General features: G+C 44.7%; 1 protein-coding gene across 1 annotated transcript in view; it reads left to right on the top strand.

The window, feature by feature from the left end:
• The window catches only part of SCARF2 (scavenger receptor class F member 2), a 230,997-nt gene that overhangs the window by 143,931 nt on the left and 74,083 nt on the right, over positions 1 to 12,983 (top strand). Inside the window, exon 7 of the mRNA XM_056529702.1 lies at positions 11,538 to 11,641. Within this exon, the coding sequence (XP_056385677.1) occupies positions 11,538 to 11,641 (104 nt within the window). The remainder of the gene's footprint in view (positions 1 to 11,537; positions 11,642 to 12,983) is intronic.

Below are 12,983 nucleotides of genomic sequence, written 5' to 3'. Positions count from 1 at the left end.
CCCCTCAATGCAAGTATATGGGAGGGGGCGTGGCAGTCATCATGCCCCCTCCCATAGGCTTGCATTGAGGTGGCGGGGCTTGACGTCACAAGGGGGCGGAACCGTGACATCACAATACTCCAGCCCCTGTATCGTGAGTCATCAGACATGAAGCGATCTTCGCTCCGTGCTGCTGATGACAAGTGGGTGCTGCAGGAAATATTGCGGGGGTCCCCAGCGGCTGGACCCACATGATCATCTTATCCCCTATCCTTTGGATAGGGGATAAGATGTCTAGGGGCAGAGTATCCCTTTAAACAGTGATACATGCCTTACTTTTCTGTTGCTGAATTATCTGATATAATAGCTTTAGACTCCAACATTGTTTGCTGTTGACCCTAGTATTGCGTTGTCCACCATTTTGCTTGTCACCCAGCTTCCCCAGACTGAGATACAAGTAGGGAATTTTTATTTTATTTTATGCTGCTTAAACCAGGAGTCAATGGGGCAGTTTCCAGTAGGTTATGCCTGCCCTGCCGACCTTTCTTGGTAGATCTCTCCCTATACTTGAACAGAGAGAGATCTATCAATGCTGGTGGGGCAGGGAGAAGCTGCTAGGGACTGCCCCAGTGGGTTGGACAGCAGGAAAGTGAAAACAAGTTCCTTTTAAATGTTGCGTAACATAATTGTATATGTGGTTTTTCTTTAGTTTTTAACGCCTCCATAGCACAAATGGAGATTATTGGTAAAAAAAATTATAAAATTAAAACTGAGAAGTTAGGAAATAAACTATGTGTTAACTGTTCTGACAGATTCAGGGCAAACTTCAGACTTTCTCCACGTAAAGCAACAGTTTCTTTCAGATTTCTCCACTTATACAGGGCTTCATTTATTACACAATATTCTCCAACATATGGTTATGATTACTTCAGTATTTACCTAGCACAACCTTCAGGTTAAAGCACAGCTTATAAATTAGTTCTATAAATTTTCTCAACAGGGATTGCTTACATCTACTTTTTCATAACAAAAAAAGCCTCCAATAGCATAGCTGTACAATATGTTAACAGATGAAGGTATGCTGAAATCGCATACAGGCCTCCACACACTATATACACTGGGAACAAAACCAGATTTAAAAAATGACATTACATTGGTGCCTTTTTATTTGGATCACCTGCATGTTATTTCGGGGGAAAGAAAACCTCATGACCATTGGCTTATTATAATTGTTTTTTTATGTGTAAAATACTATTTCAATTGAATTTACTGTATTATGGAGCTATTAAATAGATTAAATCTTGTATATTGAGCTAAAGCTTATGTATGTGAACATTTGTTAAAGGGCCTCAGAAACTAAACTATGATATTACATGAAAAAGCATCTTGTAATGTTCAATCATGTAATGTATATGTCACATTTTCCGCACCATGACTTAATTTTAAGAATTTTAAATTCTACACATTTGGGCCAGTTTCATACAAACCTAACACAGGTGCATTTCTTGTGCCCATATTATACTTGAATGTCCCAGCCCTTCTGCAGGTCTAATGACCTATCATAGACCCCTATAATACTAGTCGTGTCATACGGGTATTAGCACTGTGTCACATGTCACAGTAACATCCACATGAAGGCCAGGACCCAAGGTTTCCTGGCAGGACACTGCTTCTTCCCTCCTTGACTTCTTCCCATAGTGTATCCTGGTGCACACACACTTGTCCATCCACATATTGTACAAAAATCATTATCATCAGACAAGAACAACTTTTTCATTTGTTCACATGCCCATTGTAGGCTATTTTGGCAATGGTAAGGACCATACACAGCAAGCTCAATGCACTGTGTATTCTAAAACCTTTCCATCATAGCCAGCATTGATTTATTCCAGCAATTTGGGACCAGTTGCCCATCTGTTAAATTAGACTAGATGGGCTAGCCCATGCACCCCAAACTCATCAATGAGCATCTCTGAGCATGTTACCAGTTCACCATTTGTCCTTTCTTTGATCACGTTTGCTAGATATTAACCACTGCATACTGGGAACACCAAATAAAATCTGACATTTCGTAGATGCTCTGACCCACTCGTGTAACTTCACACAAAAAGCTGGAAATATACTGTAGAAAGCATGCACACCAAGATAATACATAATATAAAAACATCAAAACTTTATTGATCGATTGGACTTCACAAATGATACATAAAAAAACACTTAAAGGGGTACTCCAGTGGAAAACTATATATATATTTTTTAATCAACTGGTGCCAGAAAGTTAAATAGTTTTTTAAATTACTTCTATTTAAAAATCTTAATCCTTCCAATACTTATCAGCTGCTGTATGCCCCACAGGAAGTTCTTTTCTATTGTAATTTCTTTTCAGTCTGACCACAGTGCTCTGCTGACACCTCTGTCCATGTCAGGAACTGTGCAGAGCAGGGGAGGTTTGCTGTGGGGATTTTCTCCTGCTCTGGAAAGTTCCTGAAATGCACAGAGGTGTCAGCAGAGAGCACTGTGGTCAGAAAAGAAATTTAAAAAGAAAAGAACTTCCTGTGGAACATACAGAAGCTGAGTACTGGAAGGATTAAGATTTTTAAATAGAAGTAATTTACAAATCTGTTTAACTTTCTGACACCAGTTGATTTAAAAAAAATTATGTTTTCCACTCGAGTATCCCTTCAAAACCTCATGGGTAGGGAGCAAAATAGCCTTACTTGTATGGTAACAACCCTGAATGGGGAATAAATAATATAAAGTACCTCCAATATACAGAATGATAATAATAATAATAGATGCTGGTAAAAACAATAACATAAAAATATAAACTTTCACACCACGTTCCACAATAGACAAACAAATATTCAGAAAAATATATCATGTAGACTAAAATTGCATTAAATAAAATGTCAAATGGCATATACTCAAAACGATGACCAAGACAAGCTAAGCCATGGTGATTATAACAGCCTGAAGTATAAAATAGATTAAATAATATAGTGCAAGGGAATGCCCTTGGTTACCATAGGATGTAAAGCCCTATGCATTAGAGTGTTTTAGGGAACAGCTTCATCAGGAGTGAGGTTGTAGGAATGTAGGAAGTGAGGCCCAGCACCTATGCAAAGCACAAATGTACAATGCACAAGCAATGGAAAGAAGATGTACAAAAGCGGAGGTGCCAAAGCAGAGTTTAGGTGTGTATGTGCTTATGTTGACTATATAAACACAACCAACCATTGCTTCTGACACAATTACAAAAAAAAAAGCTTTTGCATGTACATGCATAGCTGGGTAAACAATACATTGACGTACCACGAAGTGACCCAGTGTTGTAGTCATTACAGTTTGGTCCTTGTCTTAGCCACTCAGAGCCTTATGCTTGCCTGCTCTTCTGCTTACAGCACATGATCTTCAGTAACTGATTGATCACCTACCGCCTAATATATCCCACTGGGGCGATTATCACCTGTCAGTGCTGATTGGGGTATTCAGGATGTCTAAAGTCAGTCCTTAGACAACTTTCATGATGACCTAGATAGTTACCTTGGGTAACACAAAGAGTTGTAAATTACAAAAGTGCACAATCTTTGTTTCAGGGAGATTACACACATGCATTTCAGTAAGTAAACTTGATGTGTTTTGATCAATAAGCTCTTAATCATATGATCAGTGTTACGCCGAGCGCTCCGGGTCCCCGCTCCTCCCTGGAGCGCTCGCTACACTCTCCTCACTGCAGCGCTCCGGTCAGATCCACTGACCCGGGGCGCTGCGATACCGCCTCCAGCCGGGATGCGATTCGCGATGCGGGTAGCGCCCGCTCGCGATGCGCACCCCGGCTCCCGTACCTGACTCGCTCTCCGTCGGTCCTGTCCCGGCGCGCGCGGCCCCGCTCCTTAGGGCGCGCGCGCGCCGGGTCTTTGCGATTTAAAGGGCCACTGCGCCGCTGATTGGCGCAGTGGTTCCAATTAGTCTGATCACCTGTGCACTTCCCTATATCACCTCACTTCCCCTGCACTTCCTTGCCGGATCTTGTTGCCATCGTGCCAGTGAAAGCGTTTCCTTGTGTGTTCCTAGCCTGTGTTCCAGACCTCCTGCCGTTGCCCCTGACTACGATCCTTGCTGCCTGCCCCGACCTTCTGCTACGTCCGACCTTGCTTCTGTCTACTCCCTTGTACCGCGCCTATCTTCAGCAGCCAGAGAGGTGAGCCGTTGCTAGTGGATACGACCTGGTCACTACCGCCGCAGCAAGACCATCCCGCTTTGCGGCGGGCTCTGGTGAAAACCAGTAGTGACTTAGAACCGATCCACTAGCACGGTCCACGCCAATCCCTCTCCGGCACAGAGGATCCACTACCTGCCAGCCGGCATCGTGACAGTAGATCCGGCCATGGATCCCGCTGAAGTTCCTCTGCCAGTTGTCGCTGACCTCACCACGGTGGTCGCCCAGCAGTCACAACAGATAGCGCAACAAGGCCAACAGCTGTCTCAACTGACCGTTATGCTACAGCAGTTACTACCACAGCTTCAGCAATCATCTCCTCCGCCAGCTCCTGCACCTCCTCCGCAGCGAGTGGCCGCTTCTGGTCTACGCCTATCCTTGCCGGATAAATTTGATGGGGACTCTAAGTTTTGCCGTGGCTTTCTTTCCCAATGTTCCCTGCACTTGGAGATGATGTCGGACCAGTTTCCCACTGAAAGGTCTAAGGTGGCTTTCGTAGTCAGCCTTCTGTCTGGAAAAGCCCTGTCTTGGGCCACACCGCTCTGGGACCGCAATGACCCCGTCACTGCCTCTGTACACTCCTTCTTCTCGGAAATCCGAAGTGTCTTTGAGGAACCTGCCCGAGCCTCTTCTGCTGAGACTGCCCTGTTGAACCTGGTCCAGGGTAATTCTTCCGTTGGCGAGTATGCCGTACAATTCCGTACTCTTGCTTCAGAATTATCCTGGAATAATGAGGCCCTCTGCGCGACCTTTAAAAAAGGCCTATCCAGCAACATTAAAGATGTTCTGGCTGCACGAGAAATCCCTGCTAATCTACATGAACTCATTCACCTAGCCACTCGCATTGACATGCGTTTTTCCGAAAGGCGTCAGGAGCTCCGCCAGGATATGGACTCTGTTCGCACGAGGCGTTTCTTCTCCTCGGCTCCTCTCTCCTCTGGTCCCCTGCAATCCGTTCCTGTGCCTCCCGCCGTGGAGGCTATGCAGGTCGACCGGTCTCGCCTGACACCTCAAGAGAGGACACGACGCCGCATGGAGAATCTCTGCCTGTACTGTGCTAGTACCGAACACTTCCTGAGGGATTGTCCTATCCGTCCTCCCCGCCTGGAAAGACGTACGCTGACTCCGCACAAAGGTGAGACAGTCCTTGATGTCTACTCTGCTTCTCCACGTCTTACTGTGCCTGTGCGGATGTCTGCCTCTGCCTTCTCCTTCTCTACTATGGCCTTCTTGGACTCTGGATCTGCAGGAAATTTTATTTTGGCCTCTCTCGTCAACAGGTTCAACATCCCAGTGACAAGTCTCGCCAGACCCCTTTACATCAATTGTGTAAACAATGAAAGATTGGACTGTACCATACGTTTCCGCACGGAGCCCCTTCTAATGTGCATCGGATCTCATCACGAGAGGATTGAACTTTTGGTCCTTCCCAATTGCACTTCTGAAATTCTCCTTGGACTTCCCTGGCTTCAACTTCATTCCCCAACCCTGGATTGGTCCACTGGGGAGATCAAGAGTTGGGGGCCCTCTTGTTCCAAGGACTGTCTAAAACCGGTTCCCAGTAACCCTTGCCGTGACTCTGTGGTTCCTCCAGTGACCGGTCTCCCTAAGGCCTATATGGACTTTGCGGATGTTTTTTGCAAAAAACAAGCTGAGACTCTACCTCCTCACAGGCCTTATGATTGTCCTATCGACCTCCTCCCGGGCACTACTCCACCCCGGGGCAGAATTTATCCTCTGTCCGCCCCAGAGACTCTTGCCATGTCTGAATACGTCCAGGAAAATTTAAAAAAGGGCTTTATCCGTAAATCCTCCTCTCCTGCCGGAGCCGGATTTTTCTTTGTGTCCAAAAAAGATGGCTCCCTACGTCCTTGCATTGACTACCGCGGTCTTAATAAAATCACGGTTAAGAACCGCTACCCCCTACCCCTCATCTCTGAACTCTTTGATCGCCTCCAAGGTGCCCACATCTTTACCAAACTGGACTTAAGAGGTGCTTATAATCTCATCCGCATCAGAGAGGGGGATGAATGGAAAACGGCATTTAACACCAGAGATGGACACTTTGAGTATCTGGTCATGCCCTTTGGCCTGTGCAACGCCCCTGCCGTCTTCCAAGACTTTGTTAATGAAATTTTTCGTGATCTTTTATACTCCTGTGTTGTTGTATATCTGGACGATATCCTGATTTTTTCTGCCAATCTAGAAGAACACCGCCAGCATGTCCGTATGGTTCTTCAGAGACTTCGTGACAATCAACTCTATGCCAAAATTGAGAAATGTCTGTTTGAATGCCAATCTCTTCCTTTTCTAGGATACTTGGTCTCTGGCCAGGGACTACAAATGGATCCAGACAAACTCTCTGCCGTCTTAGATTGGCCACGCCCCTCCGGACTCCGTGCTATCCAACGCTTTTTGGGGTTCGCCAATTATTACAGGCAATTTATTCCACATTTTTCTACCGTTGTGGCTCCTATCGTGGCTTTAACCAAAAAAAATGCCGATCCCAAGTCTTGGCCTCCTCAAGCGGAAGACGCCTTTAAACGACTCAAGTCTGCCTTTTCTTCGGCTCCCGTGCTCTCCAGACCTGACCCTTCCAAACCCTTCCTATTGGAGGTTGATGCCTCCTCAGTGGGAGCTGGAGCTGTTCTTCTACAAAAAAATTCTTCCGGGCATGCTGTCACTTGTGGTTTTTTTTCTAGGACCTTCTCTCCGGCGGAGAGGAACTACTCCATCGGGGATCGAGAGCTTCTAGCCATCAAATTAGCACTTGAGGAATGGAGGCATCTGCTGGAGGGATCAAGATTTCCAGTTATTATTTACACCGATCACAAGAACCTCTCCTACCTCCAGTCTGCCCAACGGCTGAATCCTCGCCAGGCCCGGTGGTCTCTGTTCTTTGCCCGATTTAATTTTGAAATTCACTTTCGGCCTGCCGATAAGAACATTAGGGCCGATGCTCTCTCTCGTTCCTCGGATGCTTCGGAAGTTGAACTCTCTCCGCAACACATCATTCCTCCTGACTGCCTGATTTCCACTTCTCCAGCCTCCATCAGGCAAACTCCTCCAGGAAAGACCTTTGTTTCTCCACGCCAACGCCTCGGAATCCTCAAATGGGGTCACTCCTCCCATCTCGCAGGTCATGTGGGCATCAAGAAATCTGTGCAACTCATCTCCCGCTTCTATTGGTGGCCGACTCTGGAGACGGATGTTGTGGACTTTGTGCGAGCCTGCACTATCTGTGCCCGGGATAAGACTCCTCGCCAGAAGCCCGCTGGTTTTCTTCATCCCCTGCCTGTCCCCGAACAGCCTTGGTCTCTGATTGGTATGGATTTTATTACTGATTTACCCCCTTCCCGTGGCAACACTGTTATTTGGGTGGTCGTTGATCGATTCTCCAAAATGGCACATTTCATCCCTCTTCCTGGTCTTCCTTCAGCGCCTCAGTTGGCTAAACAATTTTTTGTACACATTTTTCGTCTTCACGGGTTGCCTACGCAGATCGTCTCGGATAGAGGCGTCCAATTCGTGTCTAAATTCTGGAGGGCTCTCTGTAAACAACTCAAGATTAAATTAAATTTTTCTTCTGCATATCATCCTCAATCCAATGGACAAGTAGAAAGAATTAACCAGGTCTTGGGTGATTATTTACGACATTTTGTTTCCTCCCGCCAGGATGACTGGGCAGATCTCCTTCCATGGGCCGAATTCTCGTATAACTTCAGAGTCTCTGAATCTTCCTCCAAATCCCCATTTTTCGTGGTGTACGGCCGTCACCCTCTTCCCCCCCTCCCTACCCCCTTGCCCTCTGGTCTGCCCGCTGTGGATGAAATTTCTCGTGACCTTTCCATCATATGGAGAGAGACCCAAAATTCTCTCTTACAGGCTTCATCACGCATGAAGAAGTTCGCGGATAAGAAAAGAAGAGCTCCTCCCATTTTTTCCCCTGGAGACAAGGTATGGCTCTCCGCTAAATATGTCCGCTTCCGTGTCCCTAGCTACAAGTTGGGACCACGCTATCTTGGTCCTTTCAAAATTTTGTGCCAGATTAATCCTGTCTCTTACAAACTTCTTCTTCCTCCTTCTCTTCGTATTCCTAATGCCTTTCACGTTTCTCTTCTTAAACCACTCATCATCAACCGTTTCTCTCCCAAATCTGTTCCTCCCACTCCTGTTTCCGGTTCCTCGGACATCTTCTCCGTCAAAGAGATTCTGGCATCCAAAAAGGTCAGAGGGAAAACCTTTTTTTTAGTGGATTGGGAGGGTTGTGGTCCAGAAGAGAGATCCTGGGAACCTGAGGACAATATCCTAGACAAAAGTCTGCTCCTCAGGTTCTCAGGCTCTAAGAAGAGGGGGAGACCCAAGGGGGGGGGTACTGTTACGCCGAGCGCTCCGGGTCCCCGCTCCTCCCCGGAGCGCTCGCTACACTCTCCTCACTGCAGCGCTCCGGTCAGATCCACTGACCCGGGGCGCTGCGATACCGCCTCCAGCCGGGATGCGATTCGCGATGCGGGTAGCGCCCGCTCGCGATGCGCACCCCGGCTCCCGTACCTGACTCGCTCTCCGTCGGTCCTGTCCCGGCGCGCGCGGCCCCGCTCCTTAGGGCGCGCGCGCGCCGGGTCTTTGCGATTTAAAGGGCCACTGCGCCGCTGATTGGCGCAGTGGTTCCAATTAGTCTGATCACCTGTGCACTTCCCTATATCACCTCACTTCCCCTGCACTTCCTTGCCGGATCTTGTTGCCATCGTGCCAGTGAAAGCGTTTCCTTGTGTGTTCCTAGCCTGTGTTCCAGACCTCCTGCCGTTGCCCCTGACTACGATCCTTGCTGCCTGCCCCGACCTTCTGCTACGTCCGACCTTGCTTCTGTCTACTCCCTTGTACCGCGCCTATCTTCAGCAGCCAGAGAGGTGAGCCGTTGCTAGTGGATACGACCTGGTCACTACCGCCGCAGCAAGACCATCCCGCTTTGCGGCGGGCTCTGGTGAAAACCAGTAGTGACTTAGAACCGATCCACTAGCACGGTCCACGCCAATCCCTCTCCGGCACAGAGGATCCACTACCTGCCAGCCGGCATCGTGACAATCAGCAGTTTATTGCCAGAATATGATTTGTGTAGTCTTCATGAAATGAAGGCTATGCATTTCAAATGGCAAATATGGAGTGCTGGATATCCATTATGACCTACAAACTTGTCTGTTGTTGCCAAAACATTTCTTAACATGAATATGAAGAGGACCACTGCTGGAGGAGAACTGTTTATTTGTCACTTTTTATTTATTATTATTTAAAATGTATATATTATTTTCTAATCACTGGGACCCCCTGGGATCTCCAGAACGGGACCCTGTCACTCAGTGAGGAGTATTATGCTGTCTATGAGAGCAACTAAGAGACCTGAGTACAGCCCTGGGGCATCTCCAGTGTTCCTGTAGAAATTAATAATCACACACCTTTTTAGAATTTCTTGATACGCCCTTCCGTTCCCGATATATGTAGGTTTATAATTTGTCTGACAATTCAACGAATCAGTCTGATGGGCAGGAACTTACGGTAATTATAATAATGGGAGTAACTATCAGGTGATGGACAAGGATAGGTGGGTGAGGGTGGGATTATGTTTTAAATTGAAAGGCGTGTCTGCTTAATACCCATACCTCTGACATACCCTATAGCCCCACCCAAGTCACTTGCATTGTTAAAATTAAGTTAACACCCATCTGACTAATTCCCTGAATTGTCAGACAAATTACAAAACCTGCATATCTCCAGAATGGAAGGGGAAAACCAAACACTGTAAAGAAGGTCACCCTAAGCTATTTAATTGTAGTAAAATACTTTTTTGGATTGGCCACAGGTCCTCTTTAAAAGGAGTCTATTAGCAGACTTATGCTATCATATTACACCCATATAAAACCACCTTATTAGGGAAGTAGACTATCAGCATAGCAATGTAAAATAACCTGATATATTGCTTCAGAATCTAGAAGAGAAATCAGGATATCAACCTTTATCAGGATATAAACCTTTATGGCTGAAAGCCAATAGTGAAATGGATAAAACACACCACAAACAGTGCTTTATTTTGGCATTCATGGCATATTTCTGTACCTTTGGTGTGTTTTTCGGGGTCCATGGTAAGGATTTTTTCCCAGACATTTTCCAAAGGACTTGAACTAACTGAATTTTTTTTTTAAATGGTAAAAACACAAAAAAAAATTTGCAACACAACAACAGTGCATGTATTGCAAGCCATAAAAGAACACAACAACAAAAAAGTACATGGAAAAAACTAATTAAAAAAGCATAAAAATCATGAATACAAACAAAATAATAAACATGATTCTGGAGAAACACTGTATTAGAACCATTTGTTGCGCACGCAGACACATTGGCCTCCCATGGTGAGTAATATGTTAAGGAAGCATGCTTCTCCTACAAACAATCAATGTCACATGGCAACATAGTTCCTGTGGCAGTCACCCTCTCCCTTCTCATTGTTTTAGCAAGCCGCCCTTGACATCTGGATTCAGCTCTATACAATTGATGCTTTTGATTAGTTTATATATTTATTGTTTTCCTATACAAGAAGTGATGCCAACATTAGCTATGGTTGTTTGCTCTAGTACTATACTTCAGCCACATATGTGCCTCCAGACTGTTCTGCACTAATGTCTGAGTCCATGGGAAATAGTCTAAACATGCCACGGAGCACATAAATATGTTTAGTGTTGTGGCACAGTGCCGTTTTTCTTTGTTATGATGATTTATAAGGCAATTTCAAGTTGGGCTGTAACCTTGACAGTAGCACAATTTACAAACTATTAACCTGTTAATAAAACATATGGAATTTCATGTAAGTATTGTATTTTTACCTCTAGGGTATTTTATAGCCGCTTTTTGTTTATTAGATCCATGCATTTTGCTTTGTGCCTGTGCTTCTTCTTGCATTATATCTGTGTTTCATGTATTGTGTTTATAAATATTGAATATGTAAGCCATGGCGCATACTAATAGGAAGGGGGCCCATAGACAAAGCAGCTTTCATTATAACCAGTTCACTCATTCATAGCACCATCTGTAGAATTTACAGGCATCTTTAAAAATAATAATCAGAATCCATTCAAATACATTTCAGTTGGTTGGTCATGGCAGGAAATCACATAAAGCTAAGCCTCATTCTATGCATCTATATTTTAATTGAATGCATTGGTTTTATATGTTTCTTTTTTTTATATATGCACTATAATAATATAATTGTATTGAAATATTTATATTCTATTAAAAAATCTCATATATACTAGGATTCTAAGTATAACTGTATTGCTTGTTTCATTTGTAGCTGCAACCTAACATGTCTGGCTGGCCAGTTTGGAGTTAATTGTGACCAATCTTGTGATTGCCATGATGATAAGTGTGATTCTGTCACCGGAGCCTGCCATATGGGTAAGTTTGGGACATGCTATTGATGCTAATATGGATTCATATCTAAGGCCAGATTGCAGGTACAAGACTCTGTCCATGGTCTGAAGGGTCTGTCTGTCCATGGGTCTGATGAGCCCAAATGATAGCTATCAATTTGGGTCATCAGATTTGCGGTCAGGCCATGACTTGCAGCTGCAATATTCACCCAAAAATGATGCTAGTGTAAAACTGGCCTAATACTGTAAAGGTCATATGGTGGTTTTATGAACTGGTGAGCAATGAATATGGAAATTATACTTCTTACAGATATATAAGGAGTTGACTGGATAAACATACTGTTAAATGCACTTTTGTGTACTTAAAGAGGTTAACCAGAAGTAGAAAAACAGAGCTACTTTCTTTCAAAAACCGTTCCAGTCTGTCTCCAGGTTGGGTGTGGTTCTGCATCTCAGTTCCATTGAAGTGCATGGAGCCAAGTTGTAAAACCACATCCAACCAGGAGACAGATGTGAAGCTGTTTTTGAAAGAAATTAGCTGTGTTTTTCAATTCCTGGATAATTCCTGTAAGAGAAAGTTCCCATGACAACTGTTTTTGTGCCATAAAATGCCCATTTTACGATAGAAAAGTAAAGCTCAATAGTAAAGACCCGTTGTTCACACATCTATTACATTTACAGTAAAAGTGCACAGTCCTTTTTTTCAGCTGTCTATGGCTTAAAAACTGCATTTTTCCCTTATGAAATGTAGACTGTATCAGCCTTAAAGGGGTATTCCGGTTTTAAGCATCTTATCCCCTATCCAAAGGATAGGGGATAAGATGCATAAAGCCGGAATACCCCTTTAAAAGGTTTATCCACCATAAGGTGATTTTAGTACTTACTTGCCAGACAGTAATGGACATGCTTTGGAGGGATTCATGCTTGTCTTGGCACTAAATGGCTATGTTGTGAGATCACCATAATGCTGTGGCTATCTTTTTGTTAACTGGCTATTTCTTGTTGGAGTTCCCTCCAACTACAAGTCAAGTCCCATGATTCCTTGTTTGTGAGTGTGAGGTCAGTTTCCTCCCTCTCACACATCAGCCACCCCACCCATTGGAACACACCTGTGCTCCCTTCCATGCAATAGACCAGTGTTTTCTAACCAGGGTGCCTCCAGCTTTTGCAAAACTGCAATTCCCTGAAGAATGATCTCCCATTTCACCCATTGAAGCAGACAGGCTGCTTTCATCAGCTAACTAGTGATGTAATGTCTTGGTCTGTACTGCAACCTGGGAAAACCTGAGACCACAGTCATTTTGTATGCTGTTAAAAATAAACATCAGGGCAAAAATCACATAAGACAGCTCACATTAAAGTTTAAC

Source organism: Hyla sarda, chromosome 1 (assembly GCF_029499605.1).
Source record: "Hyla sarda isolate aHylSar1 chromosome 1, aHylSar1.hap1, whole genome shotgun sequence".
NCBI lineage: Eukaryota > Metazoa > Chordata > Amphibia > Anura > Hylidae > Hyla > Hyla sarda.
This window is presented reverse-complemented; position numbering and strand designations above follow the sequence as displayed.